Raw genomic sequence first — 21,992 nt, 5'->3', positions numbered from 1 at the left:
TAGTCTGAAATTCAATTTGCGTTGATCTATAAATCATCTTGTCCGTTGCACTTTAGCGTTGGGAACATCGACATGCTAGCTGTCAGCTAAAGGTTTTTTTTACCTTCAAAAAAGGAAAGCTCAACTTCAACTTATTTGCTACGAGAATCTAATGATTGGGCAAGTAACAAGTGTCCGTTGTCCGCGTTAACGAGTCCGCATCAATGCACGCGGGTTGAATTTAGAGAAAATGTAAGGGCTTCTCCAGGGAAAAAGACAACTTGGCGTGATAACGAGGTGTTCGTGAAGCAGGGTGCGACTGTTACTGAATCAACAGTATCGATTGAAGCCTGGCCGTATTGTACCTTTTGGGAATAGAGCATTTATAATAATGAAAGTTTTCGTAAGGATCTTGGGAAATGAAACGTAGCGATCTTGAATTTTTAAAGAGTGAATTATAATAAATTTATTTAGACAAATAGAATTAATATGAAGGTTTTCAACAACTGAAGTTTTAATTTTACGCCAAAGACAATGTGGAATACCTTTAAACTGAATGTGAGAAACAATTAAGTAAACGAAATTAAGGTGACGAACCAAAAATGTACATGAGAGAGCCTATAATCAACTTTAAGTTACATTGTAAGTATGTGAAATCATGAAAAAAAAAAAACTAAATCTAAAGTCCAAGTCCAAACTAAGTCTAAAGACCACAATTTAGTAAGCGAAGCCACGCAATATCGCAGTTATATTGCATCACGCAATATCGCAGTCATGGCAGATTCCACCGTGAAATAAGGTAGTTTTGTTGTCAGCTTTTTTCTCATTTGTGTTCCAGTAACAGTAAGAAGATTGCATTATTTTGTTATTTGAAATGATTTCTCCAATTTGCAATGGCTTAAGAGCGAGGTTTCCATATAGAAACATTTCTTTTCATTGTTTCACTTAGTCTACGCATCACAAAGTGTTCAGTGACCCACAACAAGGTCATGAATATTCACATAGTGTTTTAGCTTCCTAAACAAAGCAAAAAGATCTGCTCTTACTTGTTCATCTGTACAGACATAAGCAGGGGGCTGATCTCCATCATGAAAGCTCGACATGACAAACCCTGTTGTGGAAATTTGATGATATGGTGGAGGCGGGCCAGTTTCCTGTGCAGGCATAGGAGTCGTCTCCAAGGGAGCGAGTAAAAGATCAGAACCATGGGAGCAGGTTTGGGCGTCGACAGTATAAGGTGGAGGCCGATCATTTTGCTGGACAACACTTTGAAGAGACATGGGAGTAAACTCCAAGGGGACGAGAAGAAGATCAGGGCCCTGGGAAGTAGCACCATAGGGTGGAGGCCGGTCGTTATCCTGGAAAACATTTCGAGGCGGCATACATGTAGGCATCATCTGGGCGTCGCCAGCAGGAATGGTGAAAGGGCTAAAAATTTGATCAGGCTGGTAAAAATATATGGAAAATATTACCCAGACATATATAAATCAAATGACTTCAACTATTATAAAGATTACTTTTAACTTAACTTCAAGACTAAATTACAAACATACACTGCATTATCAAGGCTGTAGAAAAAAAAAATTAAAAATTCTATGGGAATAAAGTTGCGAACACTAGTTTTAATATTTGTTATCACCTGACTAGATGACGGAGTAACCCAGCAACAACCACTGCATCCTGTAATGCACTGAACAATGCCAAGTGTCAAGACAATAGCTGAAACATGCCATCCTGGTGCACAAGAGTATTCACAAAAAATCATAACAACAACTATAATGCTGTAGCAAACACCAACTGCAATACCACAGAAACTTGAGGTAAGAAATACACAAGCCTGGAAATAAATGATTAAAAATCATGTGGTTGATAAATCATCTCATCGTTATTATTATTCATTCAAAATATTTTGCCATTTCTGATTACTGCAGCTCAAATCCCCTAACTAGTTCTCGATCACAAGCACTTGGTGCTTACCATATTTGCAGGCATGGATCCACATCGGTTTCCACCGTTTTCAGAAATCAGTCAGATTTTTCAAAATACCGTAGACTTACCTTTTTTAATAAAGAAAATACTTTCTTAGTTGCAGGGCTTCATCCGAGGAGAATGGAACTAGCCATTATCCTGTCTGAATGACTCAGAAACCCAGGAGAGGGGACTTTAGGGGGAAGCATACCTCGGATGCCACTAGAAGCTTGCGCCTTCGGTGCTAGTTTAGGAAATTGGTCAGTATAATTATCCTAGATGCACGCCTGATATTAAAAGCAATATACACCATTGATTCAATGGTATATTGCCTATTGTTATTCACTCAAAATATTTTGGTATTTCTTATTTTCTCCAACCACTATAGCATGAGTGTGTACTGGTCACCTTTTGATCATCTGAAATGGAGCTGTAGCAATAAAGCAATGTGATGGCCTCCGAAGCCTGGAGCAACATTTTCCACAATAATAAAATTAAATGTCATTTCAGATCGTCTTGAAAAGTTGAGCACTCTAGAAAAATTATTCTTACCAGCCAGTCAACCTACCAAGGCGTTGGGCCCACAAGATGTCTTGCAGACTCTCGCTAGAATTCCTCCTGTCATACACATCTGTCAAAAAATTGATATTTATTAACTCACATGATTGTGATTTAAGATTCATTAACAGAAGAATGAGGTGTGATAACCCTTTAAGTTCCAATAGTGACTAACATCAATTTTCTCCTAACAATATCTATACAATGTCAAGAAATTAGGTTATGAGAATTAATAAAATGATCACCTATGGGAAAATGCCTTGATCTTTTATCAAATTTTCTCAACTCATTCATGAAGGAAACATATAGAGATCAGTTTGGAGAATTTTATACACAGCTGATACCATCACCTTGTGGGTCCAATATTAAAAAAACTATGGGATGAGGTTTTTGTGATATCCAGAATAATCGAATTCTAGGTAAGTGGTTATCAGCCAAGCCAGAGGGCAAGGCTGATAACACTTACAGAGACAGGATATCACAAAAACCTAATCTAATAATATTGTTCTATTATATACATTGTTTTGAAGAAAATATGACAAATACACTGGGGTAAGGAACCTGAATTGATACAATTGCTATATATTGGAAATCATGCATTGTGCACGCAACCTACAACTGAGTCAGTTATTTGGTAGCAGATAACTAACTTATCAACTAATCTGTAGGTTGCACTAATTTCCAAATTTAACTGTAGGCTCTTAGCCAATGAGATGACAGATAATGAGTACAGTGTATAATAATCAAGCTTGTTATAGATTCAAAATATTTCTCTGTTTATTTTCTCTGTTCTGTTTTTTTTCTCCATGGATGCATTTTCATGGTTGTTGACACGTACCATGGATGCATTTTCGTGGTTGTTGACACGTACATGGGCTTACATTTAAATAGGGATTGCGAGCGAGGGGAGGGGGGGGGGGGAGAGATGGAAGCTTATAAGCAGCAATTTACGTATACAGATCTCAGAGGGTTTCATCTTCAATAATGCTTAAAATCATACTCGGCCTTATCCAATAATTACTAATTATTTGTAACAATTGACTGAGGAAAACTTGAAGCCATACAGAAATCAGAAAAGGGCATAACTTGCCAAATCAGGAGTGCACAAGGGTGCAAACGGCCACAAACGGTTCTGAACGTACTTTTTCGCCTATACACGTGATGTAAGCTGAAGTATGTAACCTTATTTTCCTTTCGTTTACAGCACTGGCAAAAATATCTAAGCTTACCTACCCATACTCCACAAACGAGAACAAAGAATCTAAACCCTGTCCAATACGCGCCGTAATTGACTCCAAGATCTACGATTCCCATTACAAACAACAACACTCCAAAGACAACCTGTGTTAAGGCGCATTTCAAATGACTTGACATGTTGTGTTTCCGCCATAATGACTTCTACGCAGTACAACAAATTTTTCCAAAGGAATCCGCAGCTTCCATTTTGATATTGAATCTTTATGGTTGACAGAGAAGCCCTGGGCCGACATAAGGGGGCACGCAATGCGTGCAGTGTTTTTCGTATAATTTATTATCTACTGTTGGTTTTCACATGACGTCACTAAAATTCAAACTACAAAACTACTAATCCTGCGAGAGATGTTACTTTCATGATGTATTAAAGCAACTGAAAAGTTATTTTCATGCAAACTGTCGCTTCGAAACGGTTCTTGGTTTTGCGTTAGAGTACGCTTGAATTTCTAAGATTTAGCATGACGCGGCATTACATGACGGCCGAGAGAGCTGTCATGTAGGTTAAAAAAGTGACATGTTTCGGGGAGTTTTGCTATCTAAACAGTTCAGTTATTATTACGGTAATGTTTATGAGTTCCTCGAGGAATAAATTCACGCTTTTGTAGCAAAACTCGGTAACAAATGTTTCTGTTGGTTTTCGTCCGCCATGTTGGTGCTCATTCGGATAGGCACCAACATGGCGTCTCCAAACAAACCTCTATAAATTTAAGTAAATTCATTTCTTCGGATACCTCGTGTGTGAAATGTTTCTATGACCTGAATCTTGGCGAGGGTCATTGCATTATATATTTACCTCCTTTCATTTGCCAGATTCTGGTCTTTATCTATTAAACGGTTTCGATTTTTATTTCGAATCGCGTGACACTGAAAAACTGCTGGTTTTTCTTTGTTAGATTGTTTCGATGTTTTAAATCGACGATTCATGTTACTATAGTAGTCAGAAGTCGCGTGGAAACGCTTGCTACGCAGCCAAGATTCTCTTCGCCTCTCTTTTATTTTTCCTACAAAATAAACCCGGGAGTTACTCCCTTATATAAGTCATACAGGTACGTGCCTCCCTAAAGGGTAGGTTTTTGCGCCCATTCGGTCTGAAAACGGGTATAAATTTTGCCCATTTTGGTCTGGAGTCGGGTTTGGTTTTCGAGGGAACTACGAGAGTATGAACGTATCTGTCATTTCACCTCCAAAAAGAATAAGAAAAAAAAAGGGAAATATGCGAATTCGAAATGCATTTTGACAAATCTTTTTTGTTGGCGTTCTAATCTAAGTAATAGAGAGGTTGAGCATCATGTTTACGCCAAACGGTAACCGTGAATTTGTACCACGTGACCAAGGTTTCTATTTACTTGTCGTTTACAGTTCATTACTACACCAAAATCGGTAAATTCACGCCAATTCTATGCATAAGAATTGTTTTAAGTTGTTTTTATCTGCTTATCAGTTCTCACTTTGAAAATTTCTCAACTTGAATCTCACGTTTGCCGTACGCGCGATGATTAATCTCTCTAATGATGACATAGTAATTTCGGCCTCGCCAGGTCTTAAAACGGGTGTGGAAAATGACATTTTTAGGTCTGAAATAGGGTCAGAATTTAGACAACCGCACGTCCGAACCACAGGCACACCAATATTTAAAAACCCAATCAACAGGTATGGCAACCAAACCACAACGTAAGAAAATCGCATGGCCGCCCGGCCTTTTAGAGAGAAAAAACAACAACAACAACAAAGTCGTGTCTTTTCCGACATTATTTTTGATGTTTACACTCACATGGATGACAGAGGAAGAGCTAAAGCGAGTGAAAACAAAGGACACGAATTTCGTTGGAAGAAAAAAAATAAAAATTTCATAGCGGCAGTGAGAAAATGAGAAATGCTAGCGGCCAGGTGAACATGAGCGGAAGTGAAAAAAATAAAAGCAAACATGAACACAGGAAACAAAATCTTTGGTAAGCACATACGACAATTCCTCCATAAAAATAATGTGTAACTAGGAAGGTTGACGTTTTAGTCGAACAAACGGCATGTAGTTGTCCAAAACAACGGCAAAGGACCAGAGCTTCGCTTTTAGTCCTGTCTAAATCTATGTATTAACGTTGCAAAGCAGTTTAAAGCACTCAAATGCGTTGAAAATGCATTTCAACGCAAATTTCATTAAGCCTGGTTTTCCCAAATAGGGTCACATTTACATATACCTTAACGCCTCTGACTCAAGAACTGTTTATGTGAAATAGTATGAGTTAACTATGCATAAAAGCGAAGCTCTCGCGCAAAGCGCGGAAAGCGGAGCACCATGGGTAAAAAAATGAGGTAAACTACCCATCCAAGAAAATTTGGTAATCACGTGACCGTATACCGACCGACCCGCTCCATTTTACTTCGTTACTCTTTTCGTTTTTCTCCAAAATAGCCCTATCCTTCTCATTTCCTATAACCTTCTGCTTGCTGCAAGTGCATGTGCCGCTCTTATACTAAGGAGTTACAGTGATTTTGTTAGAAGTAGTTACGGTGAGTCATGGGACTCATGAAAATCATGAGTCCCAGTTCAGAGCTAGCCATTTGAGTCTCAGTTCAAAAAACAACTAGTTTTACACTGAAAATGCTTAGGTATAATGTATTGAAGCAGGCAGTTACAGAATCTGAAATTAATACAATTATAGTCTTAACAACAAAAGTGAGAGGACTTAGATTTAAACAACAGCCACATAAATCACACAAACAGAATTTTCTACAAAGACATCTTCAGATGGATCGATCGATCTTTGCGTCCTACGGGATGCATCCATTAAATTACTTTGAGGTAGCAAAATCACTGCTGTTTACCGACGCAGGTCCCCACTTCAATGCAAGCTCCTAGTCTTAATAACTTATAAATTACAAAGTTAACATTACTATTTTTACTTCTCCACGCTCTTCTCCTCGCTTGCCTTTCTTGAAAAGAAGTTTCAAAGTTCCTACATTACTTTTACATTTTTCTTGTGATTACGCATCAGGTTACGAAAAGCATTAGTAGATGGTGAAGATTAATAGTTAGTTGAGAACTGGAGTCTCCAACTTCACACGTAAGTAGTTACACGATGCTAGGAAAAAGAAAGAATGTAAGTAAGATTTAGTGCAATCAAACTCCGTTAATACAAACACTGATGAGGCCATAGAACGTGTCCTTATTAACGATGTGTCATGTTATTCAAGTAAAACTGTAAAAAAAAGCCCAATTTTAGAAAAAAAAAATCAAACGAAAGAAATGAAAGAGGACATTAGCATGGACAAATTAAACATTTCTAACCTTCACAAAACCATCATTCCGCGGATTAAACACACGGAAACACTCAAAAATCGCTCATCCATATACTTATAATAATCAAAACCGTTCTCTGCATGATTGGTTTGATGAAAAAATAGTCTGAAATTCAATTTGCGTTGATCTATAAATCATCTTATCCGTCTTTCCTTAGCGTTGGGAACATCGACATGCTAGCTGTCAGCTGAGGGTTTTTTTTTACCTTCAAAAAAGGAAAGCTCAACTTCAGCTTATTTTCTACGAGAATCTAATGATTGGGCAAGTAACAATTGTCCGTTTTCCGCGTTAACGCGTCCGCATCAATGCACGCGGGTTGAATTTAGAGAAAATTAAAGGGCTTCTCCAGGGAAAAAGACAACTTGGCGTGATAACGAGGGGTTCGTGAAGCAGGGTGCGACTGTTACTGAATCAACAGTATCGATTGAAGCCTGGCCGTATTTTACCTTTTGGGAATAGAGCATATATAATAATGAACGTTTTCGTAAGGATCCTGGGAAATGAAACGTCGCGATCTTGAATTTTTAAAGAGTGAATTATGGTAAATATATTTAGACAAATATAATAAATATGAAGGTTTTCAACAACTGAAGTTTTAACGCCAAAGACAAAGTGGAATACCTTTAAATTGAATGTGAGAAACAAAATTAAGTAAACGAAATTAAGGCGACCAACCAAAAATGTCCATGAAAGAGCCTATAATCAACTTTAAGTTAGACTGTAAGTATGTGAAATCAAAAAAAAAAAAAAACTAAATCTAAAGTCCAAGTCCAAACTAAGTCTAAAGTCCACAATTTAGTAAGCGAATCCACGCAATATCGCAGTCATGGCAGATTATATCGTGAAATAAGGCCGTTTTGTTGTCGGCTTTTTTCTCATTTGTGTTCCAGTAAAAGTAAGAAAATTGCACTATTTTGTTATTTGACATGATTTCTCCGAATCGCAATGGCTTAAGAGTGAGGTTTCCATATAGAAACATTTATTTTCATTGTTTCACTTAGTCTTCGCATCATAAAGTGTTCACTGACCCACAACAAGGTCATGAATATTCACATAGTGTTTTAGCTTCCTGAACAAAACAAAAAGATCTGCTCTTACTTGTTCATCTGTGCAGACATAGGCAGGGGGCCGATCTCCATCATGGAAGCTCGATATGACGGACTCTGTCGTGGAAATTTGATGATATGGTGGAGGCGGGCCAGTTTCCTGTGTAGGCATAGGAGTCATCTCCAAGGGAGCGAGTAAAAGATCAGAACCCTGAGAGCAAGTTTGGGCGTCGACAGTATAAGGTGGAGGCCGATCATTTTGCTGGACAACACTTTGAAAAGACATGGGAGTAAACTCCAAGGGGACGAGAAGAAGATCAGGGCCCTGGGAACTAGCACCATAGGGTGGAGGCCGGTCGTTATCCTCGAAAATACTTCGAGGCGGCATACATGTAGGCATCATCTGGGCGTCGCCACCAGGAACGGTGAAAGGGCTAAAAATTTGATCAGCCTGGTAAAAATATATGAAAAATATTACCCAGACAAAAAAAAATCACTTCAATTATTATAAAGATTACTTTTAACTTAACTTCAAGACTAAATTACAAACATACACTGCATTATCAAGGCTGTAGAAAAAAAAATACAAATTCTATGGGAATAAAGTTGCGAACACTAGTTTTAATATTTGTTATCACCTGACTAAAAGACGAAGTAACCCAGCAACAACCACTGCATCCTGTAATACACTGAACAACGCCAAGTGTCAAGACAATAGCTGAAACATGCCACCCTGGTGCACAAGAGTATTCACAAAAAATCATAACAAGAACTATAATGCTGTAGCAAACACCAACTGCAATACCACAGAAACTTGAGGTAAGAAATACACAAGCCTGGAAATAAATGATTAAAAATCATGTGGTTGATAAATCATCTCATCGTTATTATTATTCATTCAAAATATTTTGCCATTTCTGATTACTGTAGCTCAAATCCCCTTGCTAGTTCTTCACAAGCACTTAGTGCTTACCATATTTGCAGGCATGGATCCACATCGGTTTCCACCGTTGTCAGAAATCAGTCAGATTTTTCAAAATACCGTAGATTTATTTTTTTACTAAAGAAAATACTTTCTAAGTTGCAGGGCTTCATCTGAGGAGAATGGAACTAGCCATTATCCTGTCTGAATGACTCAGAAACCCAGGAGAGGGGACTTTAGGGGGAAGCATACCTCGGATGCCACTAGAAGCTTGCGCCTTCGGTGCTAGTTTAGGAAATTGGTCAGTATAATTATCCTAGATGCACGCCTGATATTAAAAGCAATATACACCATTGATTCAATGGTATATTGCCTATTGTTATTCACTCAAAATATTTTGGTATTTCTTATTTTCTCCAACCACTATAGCATGAGTGTGTACTGGTCACCTTTTGATCATCTGAAATGGAGCTGTAGCAATAAAGCAATGTGATGGCCTCCGAAGCCTGGAGCAACATTTTGCACTATAATAAAATTAAATGTCATTTCAGCAGATCGTCTTGAAAAGTTGAGCACTCTAGAAAAATTATTCTTACCAGTTCAACCTACCAAGTCGTTGCGCCCACAAGATGTCTTGCAGACTCTTGCTAGAATTCCTCCTGTCATACACATCTGTCAAAAAATTGATATTTATTAACTCACATGATTGTGATTTAAGATTCATTAAGAGAAGAATGAGGTGTGATAACCCTTTAAGTCCCAATAGTGACTAACGTCAATTTTCTCCTAACAATATCTATACAATGTCAAGAAATTAGGTTATGAGAGTTAATTAAATGATCAACTAAGGGAAAATGCTTTGATCTTTTATCAAATTTTCTCAACTCATTCATGAAGGAAATGTATAGAGATCAGTTTGGAGAATTTTATACACAGCTGATACCATCACCTTGTGGGTCCAATATTAAAAAAACTATTGGATGAGGTTTTTGTGATATCCAGAATAATGGAAGTCTAGGTAAGTGGTTATCAGCCAAGCCAGAGGGCAAGGCTGATAACACTTACAGAGACCTTGATTATTTAGGATATCACAAAAACCTTATCTAATAATATTGTTCTATTAAATACATTGTTTTGAACAAAATATGACAAATACACTGTGGTAAGGAACCTGAATTGATACAATTGCTACTGGAAATCATGCAATGTGCACGCAACCTACAAATTAGTCAGTTATTTGGTAGCAGATAACTAACTTATCAACTAATCTGTAGGTTGCACTAATTTCCAAAAGTCTCTTAGCCAATGAGATGACAGATAATGAGCACAGCGTATAATAATCAAGCTTGTTATTGATTCAAAATATTTCTCTGTTCAAAGTATTTCTCTGTTCTGTTTTCCTTCTCCATGGATGCATTTTCGTGGTTGTTGACACGTAGATGGGCTTACATTTAAATAGGGATTGCGAAGGGACGTGGGGTGAGGGGGGGGGGGGAGATGGAACTTATAAGCAGCAATTTACGTATGCAGATCTCAGAGGGTTTTATCTTCAATAACGCTTAAAATCATACTCGGCCTTATCCAATAATTACTAATTATTTGTAACAATTGACTGAGGAAAACTTGAAGCCATACGGAAATCAGAAAAGGGCATAACTAATTTGCCATATCAGGAGTGCACAAGGGTGGAAACGGCCAGAAACGGTTCTGAACGTACTTTTTCGCCTTTACACGTGATGTAAGCTGAAGTATGTAACCTTATTTTCCTTCGAATTCGTTTACAGCACTGGCAAAAATATCTAAGCTTACCTACCCATACTCCACAAACGATAACAAAAAATCTAAACCCTGTCCAATACTCGCCGTAATTGACTCCAAGATCTACGATTCCCATTACAAACAACAACACTCCAAAGACAACGCGTGTTAAGACGCATTTCAAATGACTTGACATGTTGTGTTTCCGCCATAATGACTTCTACGCAGTACAACAAATTCTTCCAAAGGAATCCGCAGCTTCCATTTTGATATTGAATCTTTATGGTTGACAGAGAAGCCCTGGGCCGACATAAGAGGGCACGCAATGCGTGCAGTGTTTTTCGTATATTTTATTATCTACTGTTGGTTTTCACATGACGTCACTAAAATTCAAACTACAAAACTACTAATCCTGCGGAAATGTTACTTTCATGATGTCTTAAAGCAGCTGAAAACTTATTTTCATGCAAACTTTCGCTTCGAAACGGTTCTTGGTTTTGCGTTAGAGTACGCTTGAATTTCTAAGCTTTAGCGTGACGCGGCATTACATGACGGCCGAGAGAGCTGTCATGTAGGTTAAAAAAGTGACATGTTTCGGGGAGTTTTGCTATCTAAACACTTCAGTTTTTTACGGTAATGTTTATGAGTTCCTCGAGGAATAAATTCACGCTTTTGTAGCAAAACTCGGTAACAACATGGCGTCTCCAAACAAATCTCTATAAATTTGGGTAAATTCATTTCTTCGGATACCTCGTATATGAAATGTTCCTATGACCTGAATCTTGGCGAGGGTCCTTGCATTATACATTTACCTCCTTTCATTTGTCAAATTTTGGTCTTTATCTATTGAACGGTTTTGATTTTTATCTTGAATCGCGTGACACTGAAAACCAGCAATTACTGGTTTTTCTTTGTTAGATTGTTTTGATGTTTTAAATCGAAGATTCCTGTTACTATAGTAGTCAGAACTCGCGCGGAAACGCTTGCTACGCAGCCAAGATTCTCTTCGCATCTCTTTTATTTTTCCTACAAAATAACCACGGGAGTTACTCCCTTATATAAGTCATACAGGTACGTGCCGCCCCAAAGGGTATGGTTTTTCCGCCCTTTCGGTCTGAAAACAAGTATAAATTTTGCCTATTTTGGTCTGGAGTCGGTATTGGTTTTCGAGGGAACTACGAGAGTATGAACGTACTTGTCATTTCACCTCCAAAAAGAATAAGAAAAAAAAGGGAAATATGCGAATTCGAAATGCATTTTAAAAAATCTTTTTTGTTGGCGATCTAATCTAAGTAATAGAGAGGTTGAGCATCATGTTTACGCCAAACGGCAAACGTGAATTTGTACCACGTAACCAAGGTTTCTATTTACTTGTCCTTTACAGTTCATTATTACACGAAAATCGGTAAATTCACGCCAATTCTATGCATAAGAATTGTTTTAAGTTGTTTTTATCTGCTAATCAGTTCTCATTTTGAAAATTTCTCAACTTGAATCTCACGTTTGCCGTACGCGCGATGATTAATCTCTCTAATGATGACATAGTAATTTCGGCCTCGCCAGGTCTTAAAACGGGTGTGGAAAATGACATTTTTAGGTCTGAAATAGGGTCAGAATTTAGATAACCGGGCGGCACACCCCCGCCAAGAAATCCCAGAAGTACACCCTCCGGGTCTTCGCTCCTCTTTTCGTTTTTCTCCAAAATAGCTCTATCCCTCTCTTTTCCTATATAATCTTCTGCTTCATACAAGTGCATGTGCCGCTCTTATACTACGAAATAGTTACAGACTGTGATTTTGTTAGAAGTAGTTATGGCGAGTCATGGGACTCATCTTGTGAAAAATCTAGAGTCCCAGTCCAGAACCATTGAGTCCCGCTTCAAAAAACAGGTCTAAACTGAAAATGCTTGGGTCGTTTGTAACCAGGCAGTTACTGAATCTGAAGACAGACTCCTAAACTCTTCATCATAGTTTACTGAAATTAATATATAGTCCTAACAACAAAAATGAGGGGACTTAAATTTAAACAACAGCCAGATAAATCACCCAAACAGAGTTTTCTACAAAGACATCTTCAGATGGATCGATCGATCTTTGCGTCCTACGGGGTGCATCCATTAAATTATTTTGCGTCTTTGGGGATTGTTATGCGTCAGGGACGGACGACGCAGAGGTAGCAAAATCACTGCAGTTTACCGACGCAAGCCCCCACTTCAATGCAAGCTTCTAGTTTTAATAACTTATAAATTACAAAGTTAACATTATTATTATTATTTCTCCACGATCTTTTGCTCGCTTGCCCTTCTTGAAAAGAAGTTTCAAAGTTCCTACATTACTTTTACGTTTTTCTTGTGATTACGCATCATTAGTAGATGATGAAGATTTAGTTAGTTGAGAACTGGCAGGAGTCTCCAAGTTCACAGGTAAGTAGTTACACGATGCTAGGAAAAAGAAAGAATGCAAGTAAGATTTAGTGCAGTCAAACACCGTTAATATACGGACACTAAATTAACAGTGCGTCCATATTGAGAAGGTCATGTTATTCAAGTAAAACTGTAAAAAAGCCTTATATTAGAAAAAATTCAAATTAAAGAAATGAAAGAGGACATATTTCTAACCTTAACAAAACCGTCATTCCGCCGATTAAACCGCACAGAAAAAAAATCGCTCATCCATATATTACTTATAATAATTTTAATTATTAAAAAATCCGTTATCTGCATAACTCGTTTGATGCCAAAATAGTCTGAAATTCAATTTGCGTTGATCTAGAATCATCTTATCCGTTGCACTTTAGCAACTAAACATCGACATGCTAGCTGTCGGCTGGTTTTTTTTTACCTTCAAAACAGGAAAGCTCAACTTCAGCTTATTTTTGATAATAAACTTTCTACGAGAATCTAATGATTGGGCAAGCAACAAGTATCCGTTGTCCGCGTTAACGGGTCCGCATCAAGCGGGTTGAGTCTAGAGAAAATGTAGGGGCTTCTCCGGGGAAAAAGAAAACTTTGCGTGATAATGCGGTGTCCGTGAAGCGGCGTGCGACTGTCACTGAATCACCTTTTGGGAAATTTATGAGCATAATAACGAAAGGTTTCGTAACGATCCTGGGAAATGAAACGTCGCGATCTTGAATTTTTAAGGAGTGAATTATAGTAAATTTATTTAGACAAATAGAATTAATATGAAGGTTTTCAAAAACTGAAGTTTTATTTTACGCCAAAGACAATGTGGAATACCTTTAAATTGAATGTGAGAAACAAAATTAAGTAAACGAAATTAAGGTGACCAACCAAAAATCATAAAGAAAATAGAGATCAATGGGTCCCGGATATACCATGTTACGACCCTGAAAAATGTACATGAAAGAGCCTATGATCAACTTTAAGTTACACTGTAAGTATGTGAAATCATAAAAAAAAACTACTTCTAAATTAAAGTCCAAGTCCAAACTAAGTCTAAAGTCCACAATTTAGTAAGCGAATCCACGCAATATCGCAGTCATATTGCATCACGCAATATCGCAGTCATGGCAGATTCCATCGTGAAATAAGGTCGTTTTGTTGTCGGCTTTTTTCTCATTTGTGTTCTAGTAAAAGTAAGAAAATTACATTTTTCTTGTTATTTGACATGATTTCTCCGATTTGCAATGGCTTAAGAGTGAGGTTTCCATATAGAAACATTTATTTTCATTGTTTCACTTCACGGTCTTCGCATCATAAAGTGTTCAGTGACCCACAACAAGGTCATGAATATTCACATAGTGTTTTAGCTTCCTGAACAAAACAAAAAGATCAGCTCTTACTTGTTCATCTGTGCAGACATAAGCAGGGGGCTGATCTCCATCATGGAAGCTCGACATGACAGACTCTGTTGTGGAAATTTGATGATATGGTGGAGGCGGGCCAGTTTCCTGTGGAGGCATAGGAGTCATCTCCAAGGGAGCGAGTAAAAGATCAGAACCCTGAGAGCAAGTTTGGGCGTCGACAGTATAAGGTGGAGGCCGATCATTTTGCTGGACAACACTTTGAAAAGACATAGGAGTAAACTCCAAGGGGACGAGAAGAAGATCAGGGCCCTGGGAACTAGCACCATAGGGTGGAGGCCGGTCGTTATCCTCGAAAACACTTCGAGGCGGCATACATGTAGGCACCATCTGGGCATCGCCCCCAGGAACGGTGAAAGGGCTAAAAATTTGATCAGCCTGGTAAAAATATATGGAAAATATTACCCAGACATAAAACAAATCACTTCAATTACTTTTAACTTAACTTCTAGAGTAAACTGCAAACATACACTGTATTATCCAGGCTGTAGAAAAAAATTACAGATTCTCTGGGAATACAGTTGCAAACACTAGTTTTAATATTTGTTATCACCTGACTAGATGACGGAGTAACCCAGCAACAACCACTGCATCCTGTAATGCACTGAACAATGCCAAGTGTCCAGACAATAGCTGCAACAATCCATCCTGGTCCATGGCAAGAGTATCCACAAACACTCATAACAAGAACTATAATGCTGTAGCAACAACCAACTGCAATACCACAGAAACTTGAGGTAAGAAATACACAAGCCTGGAAATAAATTATTAAAAATCATGTGGTTGATAAATCATCTCATCGTTATTTTTATTCATTCAAAATATTTTGCCATTTCTGATTACTGTAGCTCAAATCCCCTTGCTAGTTCTTCACAAGCACTTAGTGCTTACCATATTTGCAGGCATTGATCCACATCAGTTTCCACCGTTGTCAGAAATCAGTCAGATTTTTCATAATAGATATATTTTAATAGAGAAAATACTTTCTAAGTTGCAGGACTTCATCCGAGGAGAATGAACAGGCCATTATCCTGTCTGAATGACTCAGAAACCTAGGAGAGGGGACTGTAGGGGAAGCATACCTAGGACGCCACTAGAAGCTTGCGTCTTCAGTGCTAGTTTAGGAAATTGGTCAGTGTAATTATCCTAGGTCCACGCCTGATATTAAAAGCAATATACGCCATTATATTGATTCAATGGAATATTGCCTATTATTATTCACTCAAAATATTTTGCTATTTCTTATTGTCTCCAACCACTACAGCATGAGTGTGTACTGGTCACCTTTTGATCATTCTGAAACAGAGCTGTAGTAATAAAGCAATGTGATGGCCTTGAGCTCTGAAGCCTGGAGCAACATTTGCCATTCTTTTTATAATAAAATTAAATGTCATTTCAGATCGTACTGAAAAGTTGAGCATCCTAGAAAAATTATTCTTACCACAACAGTAACCTACCAAGCCCTTGTGCCCACAAGATATCCTCTTGCAGATTCTTGCTAGAATTCCTCCTGTCATACACATCTGTCCAAAAGTTGATATTTTTTTACTCACATGTTTGTGATTTAAGATTCATTAAGAGAAGAATGAGGTGTGAAGTCCCTTTAAGTCCCAATAGTGACTAATGTCAATTTTCCCCTAATGATATCCATACAATGTCAAGAAATTAGGTTATGAGAATTAATAAAATGGTCACCTATGGGAAAATGCCTTGATCTTTCATCAAATTCTCTCAACTTATCCATGAACAAAATGTATAGAGATCAGTTTGGAGAATTTCCATATGGATATTGGGGCTTAAAGGGAATAGCACTACATTTTCTAGCTGGGTGAGACCAGAGTGTATGTAGAACTAAGGTTTGGAATGTGGGCCCCAGTTTATATAGTCACATTTTGCAATGATTGATATAACCCATTCAGCTGTCTGCATTCGTTGTTGTCCTTCTAAAACTGGCTAGCCGAGAAAGAGATCTCTCAAAATGCCAATTAGGTTTTCGATAGCATTTGAAAGTACCGGATGCAGAGGTTCAGCTGGTGGACTTGCACCATTAGTGTCAGAGGCACAAATTTCTAGGGGGGGGGGGGGGGGTCCAGGGACATGCTCCCCTTGAAAAGTTTTAAAATTGGAGTCTCCAAAATCCAATTTCCTGCATTCCCTGGACCGGAATTGATTAAATGGGAAGGTCTTTTAAGGCATTAAGAAATGCTCACAAACAATGAAATATTTGTTTTTGTAATTTATTATAATTATAATATTATCCATTTGCAGTTTGCTTTTTAAGTTGATTCTAAAGTGAATTCCAATAAGAAAGAGTGTACGAATCTCCGAGGACAGATGGTTTACAGATGGACGTTAACTGACTGTCAAACAACCTGATATCGCATCCGGCATCGATGGCCTGAAGCTATTAAAACCCCTGGAAGTTTTAAACAGCTCAAGATAGCAAAAAACAAACAGGAATTTACGTATCCAGATCTCAGAGGGTTTCATCCTCAATTATGCTGAAAATCATACTCGGCCTTATCCAATAATTACTATTGAATTATTTGTAACAATTTGCTAGCAAAGACTGAGGAAAACTTGAAGCCATACGAAAATCAGGAGAAAAGAGCATAACTTGCCATATCAGGAGCGCGCACGGGTGCAAACGGCCACAAACGGTTCTGAACGTACTTTTTCGCCTTTACACGTGATGTAACCTGAAATATGTAACCTTATTTTCCTTTCGTTTACAGCACTGGCAAAAATATCTAAGCTTACCTACCCATACTCCACAAACGATAACAAAGACTCTAAGCCCTGTCCAAAACATGGCGTAATTGACTTGAAGATCTACGATTCCCATTACAAACAACAACACTCCAAGGACAACGTGTGTTAAGGCGCATTGAAATGACTTGACATGTTGCGTTTCCGCCATAATGGCTTCTACGCAAAACAAATTTTTCCAAAGGAATCAACAGCTTCCATATTTTTTGATATTGAGTCTTTTATGGTTTGTTGGCAGAGAAACTCCTGGGCCGACAAAAAATGGCACGCAGTGAGTGCAAATTTTAACGTATCTTGCTTGTACTTTTGTGCAGTGTTTTCCGAATAATTTATAGCCTGCTAACGTCTGCCGTTCGCAGGCTCACAAAAATTCAAACTACAAAACTACCAATCCTGCGGGGACGTTACTTTCCTGATGTATTAACGCAGCTGAAAACTTATTTTCATGCAAACTTTCGCTTCGAAAGGGTTCTTGGTTTTGCGATAGAGTACGCTTGAATTTCTAAGCTTTTGCGTGACGCAGCATTACAAGACGGGCCAGAGAGCTGTCATGTAGGTTAAAAAAAGGTATGACATGTTTCGGGGAATTTTGCTATCGAAACAGTTTAGTTATTATTACGGTAATGTTTATGAGTTCCTCGAGGGATAAATTCACTCTTTGTAGCAAGACTCGGTAACAAATGTTTCCGTTGGTTTTCGTCCGCCATGTTGGTGCCCATTCGGATTGGCACCAACATGGTAGTCTGCTACACAGCCGTTTTTAGTGTCGTCATGTGGGGAGGAGCGTTGCGTGACGACACTAAAAACGGCTGTCTAGCAGACTACCAACATGGCGTCTCCAAACAAATCTCTATAAATTTGGGAAAAATTCATTTCTTCGAATACCTCGCATATGAAATGTTCCTATGACCTGAATCTTGGCGAGGGTCCTTGCATTATATATTTACCTCCTTTTATGTGCCAGATTCTGGTCTATATCTGTTGAACGGTTTTGCAGATTTTTATCTTGAATCGCGTGACACTGAAAACCAGCAATTGCTAGTTTTTCCTGTTTTGATGTTTTAAATCGAAGATTCATGTTACTATAGTAGTCAGAACTCGCGTGAAAACGCTTGCTACGTAGCCAAGATTCTCTTCGCCTCTCTTTTATTTTTCCTACAAAATAACCCCGGGAGTTACTCCGTTATATAAGTCATACAGGTATGTGCCGCCCCAGTCCAGAACCATTGAGCCCCAGTTCAAAAAAAACCAACGAGTTCTAAACTGAAAATGCGTGGGTCTTATGTAACCAGGCAGTTACAGAATCTGAAGACAGACTCCAAAACTCTTTTCACAGTTTACTGAAATTAATATTATTAATTATTATTTCTCCACGCTCTTCTGCTCGCTTGCCTTTCTTGAAAAGAAGTTTCAAAGTTCCTACATTACTTTTACATTTCTCTTGTGATTACGCCTCGGGTTACGAAATGCATTAGTAGATGATGAAGATTATGTTAGTTGAGAACTGGCAGGAGTCTCCAACTTCACACGTAAGTAGTTACACGATGCTAGGAAAAAGAAAGAATGCAAGTAAGATTTAGTGCAATCAAACTCCGTTAATACAAACACTGATGAGGCCATAGAACGTGTCCTTATTAACGGTGTGTCCGTACTGAGCGGGTCATGTTATTCAAGTAAAACTGTAAAAAATGCCTAATATTAGAAAAAAATTCAAATGAAAGAAATGAAAGAGGACATTAGCATGGACAAATTAAACATTTCTAACCTTCACAAAACCATCATTCCGCGGATTAAACACATGGAAACACTCAAAAATCGCTCATCCATATACTTATAATAATCAAAACCGTTCTCTGCATGACTGGTTTGATGAAAAAATAGTCTGAAATTCAATTTGCGTTGATCTATAAATCATCTTGTCCGTTGCACTTTAGCGTTGGGAACATCGACATGCTAGCTGTCAGCTAAGGTTTTTTTTTTTTTACCTTCAAAAAAGGAAAGCTCAACTTCAGCTTATTTTTGATAATAAACTTTCTAGGAGAATCTAATGATTGGGCAAGCAACAAGTATCCGTTGTCCGCGTTAACGGGCCCGCATCAAGCGGGTTGAATTGAGAGATAATGTAAGGGCTTCTCCAAAGAAAAAGTAATTGCGTGATAACGAGGTGTCCGTGAAGCAGGGTGCGACTGTTACGGAATCAACAGTATCGATTGAAGCCTGGCCGTATTGTACCTTTTGGGAATAGAGCATATATAATAATGAAAGTTTTCGTAAGGATCCTGGGAAATGAAACGTCGCGATCTTGAATTTTTAAAGAGTGAATTATAATAAATTTATTTATAGACAAATAGAATTAATATGAAGGTTTTCAAAAACTGAAGTTTTATTTTACGCCAAAGACAATGTGGAATACCTTTAAGCTGAATGTGAGAAACAAAATTAAGTAAAGGAAATTAACGTGACCAACCAACTGTACATGAAAGAGCCTTGAATCAACTTTTAGTTACACTGTAAGTATGTGAAATTATATAAAAAGAAATAAATCTAAAGTCCAAGTCCAAACTAAAATCTAACGTCCACAATTTAGTGAGCGAATCCATTTTAAATGGCATAGTGTTTTAACTTCCTGAACACAACAAAAAGATCTGCTCTTACTTGTTCATCTGAGGATGGGGCTGATGTCCATCATGAAAGTTCGACATAGAAGACCCTGTTGTGGAAATTTGATGATGTGGTGGAGGCGGGCCAGTTTCCTGTGGAGGCATAGGAGTCATCTCCAAGGGAGCGAGTAGAAGATCAGAACCCTGAGAGCAAGTTTGGGCATCAACAGTATAAGGTGGAGGCCGACCGTTATTCTGGAAAACACTTAGAAGAGGAATGGGAGTAATCTCCAAGGGAACGAGAAGGAGATCAGGGCCCTGGGAACCAGCACCATAGGGTGGGGGCCGGTCGTTAGCCTGGAAAAGACTTCGAGGCGGCATACATGTAGGCACCATCTGGGCGTCGCCAGCAGGAACGGTGAAAGGGCTTAAAGTTTGATCATCCTGGTAAAAATATTTGGAAAATATTACCCAGACATAAACCAAATAACTTCAATTAAGATTACTTTTAACTTTATTTCAAGACTAAATTGCAAACATACACTGTATTATCCAGGCTGTGGAAAAAAAAAATTACAAATTCTCTGGGAATAAAGTTGCAAACACTAGTTTTGATATTTGTTATCACCTGACTAGAAGAGTAGGCCAGAACCCAGCAACAACCATTGTATCCTGTAATACACTGAACAATGGTAAGTGCCAAGACAATACCTGCAACAATCTGTCTTGGTGCACAAGAGCCGCCTTTAGTAAGCTCGGTACAAAAACTCAGAAGTACAATATAAAGGATGTAGAAGCCACCAACTACAATACCACACAAATATGAGGTAATAAATACACCAGCCTGGAAATAAATTATTAAAAATCAGGTGGTTGATAAATCATCTCATCGTTATTATTATTCATTCAAAATATTTTGCCATTTCTGATTACTGTAACTCAAATCCCCTTGCTAGTTCTTCACAAACAATAGGTGCTTACCATATTTGCAGGCGTGGATCCTCATCGGTTGCCACCGTTTTCAGAAATCAGTCACATTTTTCATAATAGATGTATTTTTAATAAAGAAAATACTTTCTAAGTTGCAGGGCTTCATCCGAGGAGAATGGAAATGGCCTTTATCATGTCTGAATGGCTTAGAAACCCAGGAGAGGGGACTTTAGGGGAAGCATACCCCGGGTGCCACTAGAAGCTTGGGCCTTCGGTGCTAGTTTAGGAAATTGGTCAGTATAATTATCCTAGATGCACGCCTGATATTAAAAGCAATATACACCATTAATTCAATGGTATATTGCCTATTATTATTCACTCAAAATATTTTGCCATTTCTTTTTGTCTCCAACCACTATAGCATGAGTGTGTACTGGTCACCTTTTGATCATCTGAAACGAAGCTGTAGCTATAAAGCAATGTGATGGCCTCTGAAGCCTGGAGCAACATTTTCCATTACAATAAAATTAAATTTCATTTCAGATCGTCCTGAAAAGTTGAGCACTCTAGAAAAATTATTCTTACCAGTTCAACCTACCAAGCCCTTGCGCCCACAAGATATCCTCTTGCAGATTCTTGCTAGAATTCCTCCTATGATACACATCTGTCAAAAAATTGATATTTATTAACTCACATGTTTGTGATTTAAGGTTCATAAAGAAAAGAATGAGGTATGATAATACCCCTTTAAGTCCAAATAGTGACCAACAGCAATTTTCTCTTAACGATATCCATACAATGTCAAGAGATTAGGTTATGAGAATTAATAAAATGATCACCTAAGGGAACATGCCGTGATCTTTCATCAAATTCTAATTAATAATGGAATTTATATAGCGCTTATACATCGCTGTTCTAAGCGCTTTACAATGCAAAAAAGAACATAAAAATATCATTAATCACGGGCTAACAAAACTGTGATTTAGAATTTCTGTGGTACTTTTACTGATGTATTTTTTTATTTTAGAAATATTTCGTATGTGATAGAAGGCACCCTTAACTATTGTATTAACATGTGGTGAAAG

General features: G+C 38.0%; 2 protein-coding genes across 2 annotated transcripts in view; both read right to left on the bottom strand.

The window, feature by feature from the left end:
• The window catches only part of LOC140945698 (uncharacterized), a 15,981-nt gene extending 11,964 nt beyond the window's left edge, over positions 1–4,017 (bottom strand). Inside the window, exons 1-4 of the mRNA XM_073394732.1 lie at positions 3,739–4,017; positions 2,516–2,578; positions 1,619–1,816; positions 1,026–1,424 (exon numbers count right to left, since the gene is read on the bottom strand). Coding sequence (XP_073250833.1) covers positions 1,026–1,424; positions 1,619–1,816; positions 2,516–2,578; positions 3,739–3,879 — 801 coding nt within the window. The 5' untranslated portion in view covers positions 3,880–4,017. The remainder of the gene's footprint in view (positions 1–1,025; positions 1,425–1,618; positions 1,817–2,515; positions 2,579–3,738) is intronic.
• A 1,371-nt stretch (positions 4,018–5,388) lies between these two features.
• LOC140945734 (uncharacterized) overlaps positions 5,389–21,992 on the bottom strand; it is a 52,222-nt gene continuing 35,618 nt past the window's right edge. The window contains exons 5-7 of the mRNA XM_073394780.1: positions 9,635–9,697; positions 8,156–8,939; positions 5,389–6,839 (exon numbers count right to left, since the gene is read on the bottom strand). The gene's annotated coding sequence lies outside the window, so the exon portion shown is untranslated. The remainder of the gene's footprint in view (positions 6,840–8,155; positions 8,940–9,634; positions 9,698–21,992) is intronic.

Source organism: Porites lutea, chromosome 8 (genome assembly GCF_958299795.1).
Source record: "Porites lutea chromosome 8, jaPorLute2.1, whole genome shotgun sequence".
NCBI lineage: Eukaryota > Metazoa > Cnidaria > Anthozoa > Scleractinia > Poritidae > Porites > Porites lutea.
This window is presented reverse-complemented; position numbering and strand designations above follow the sequence as displayed.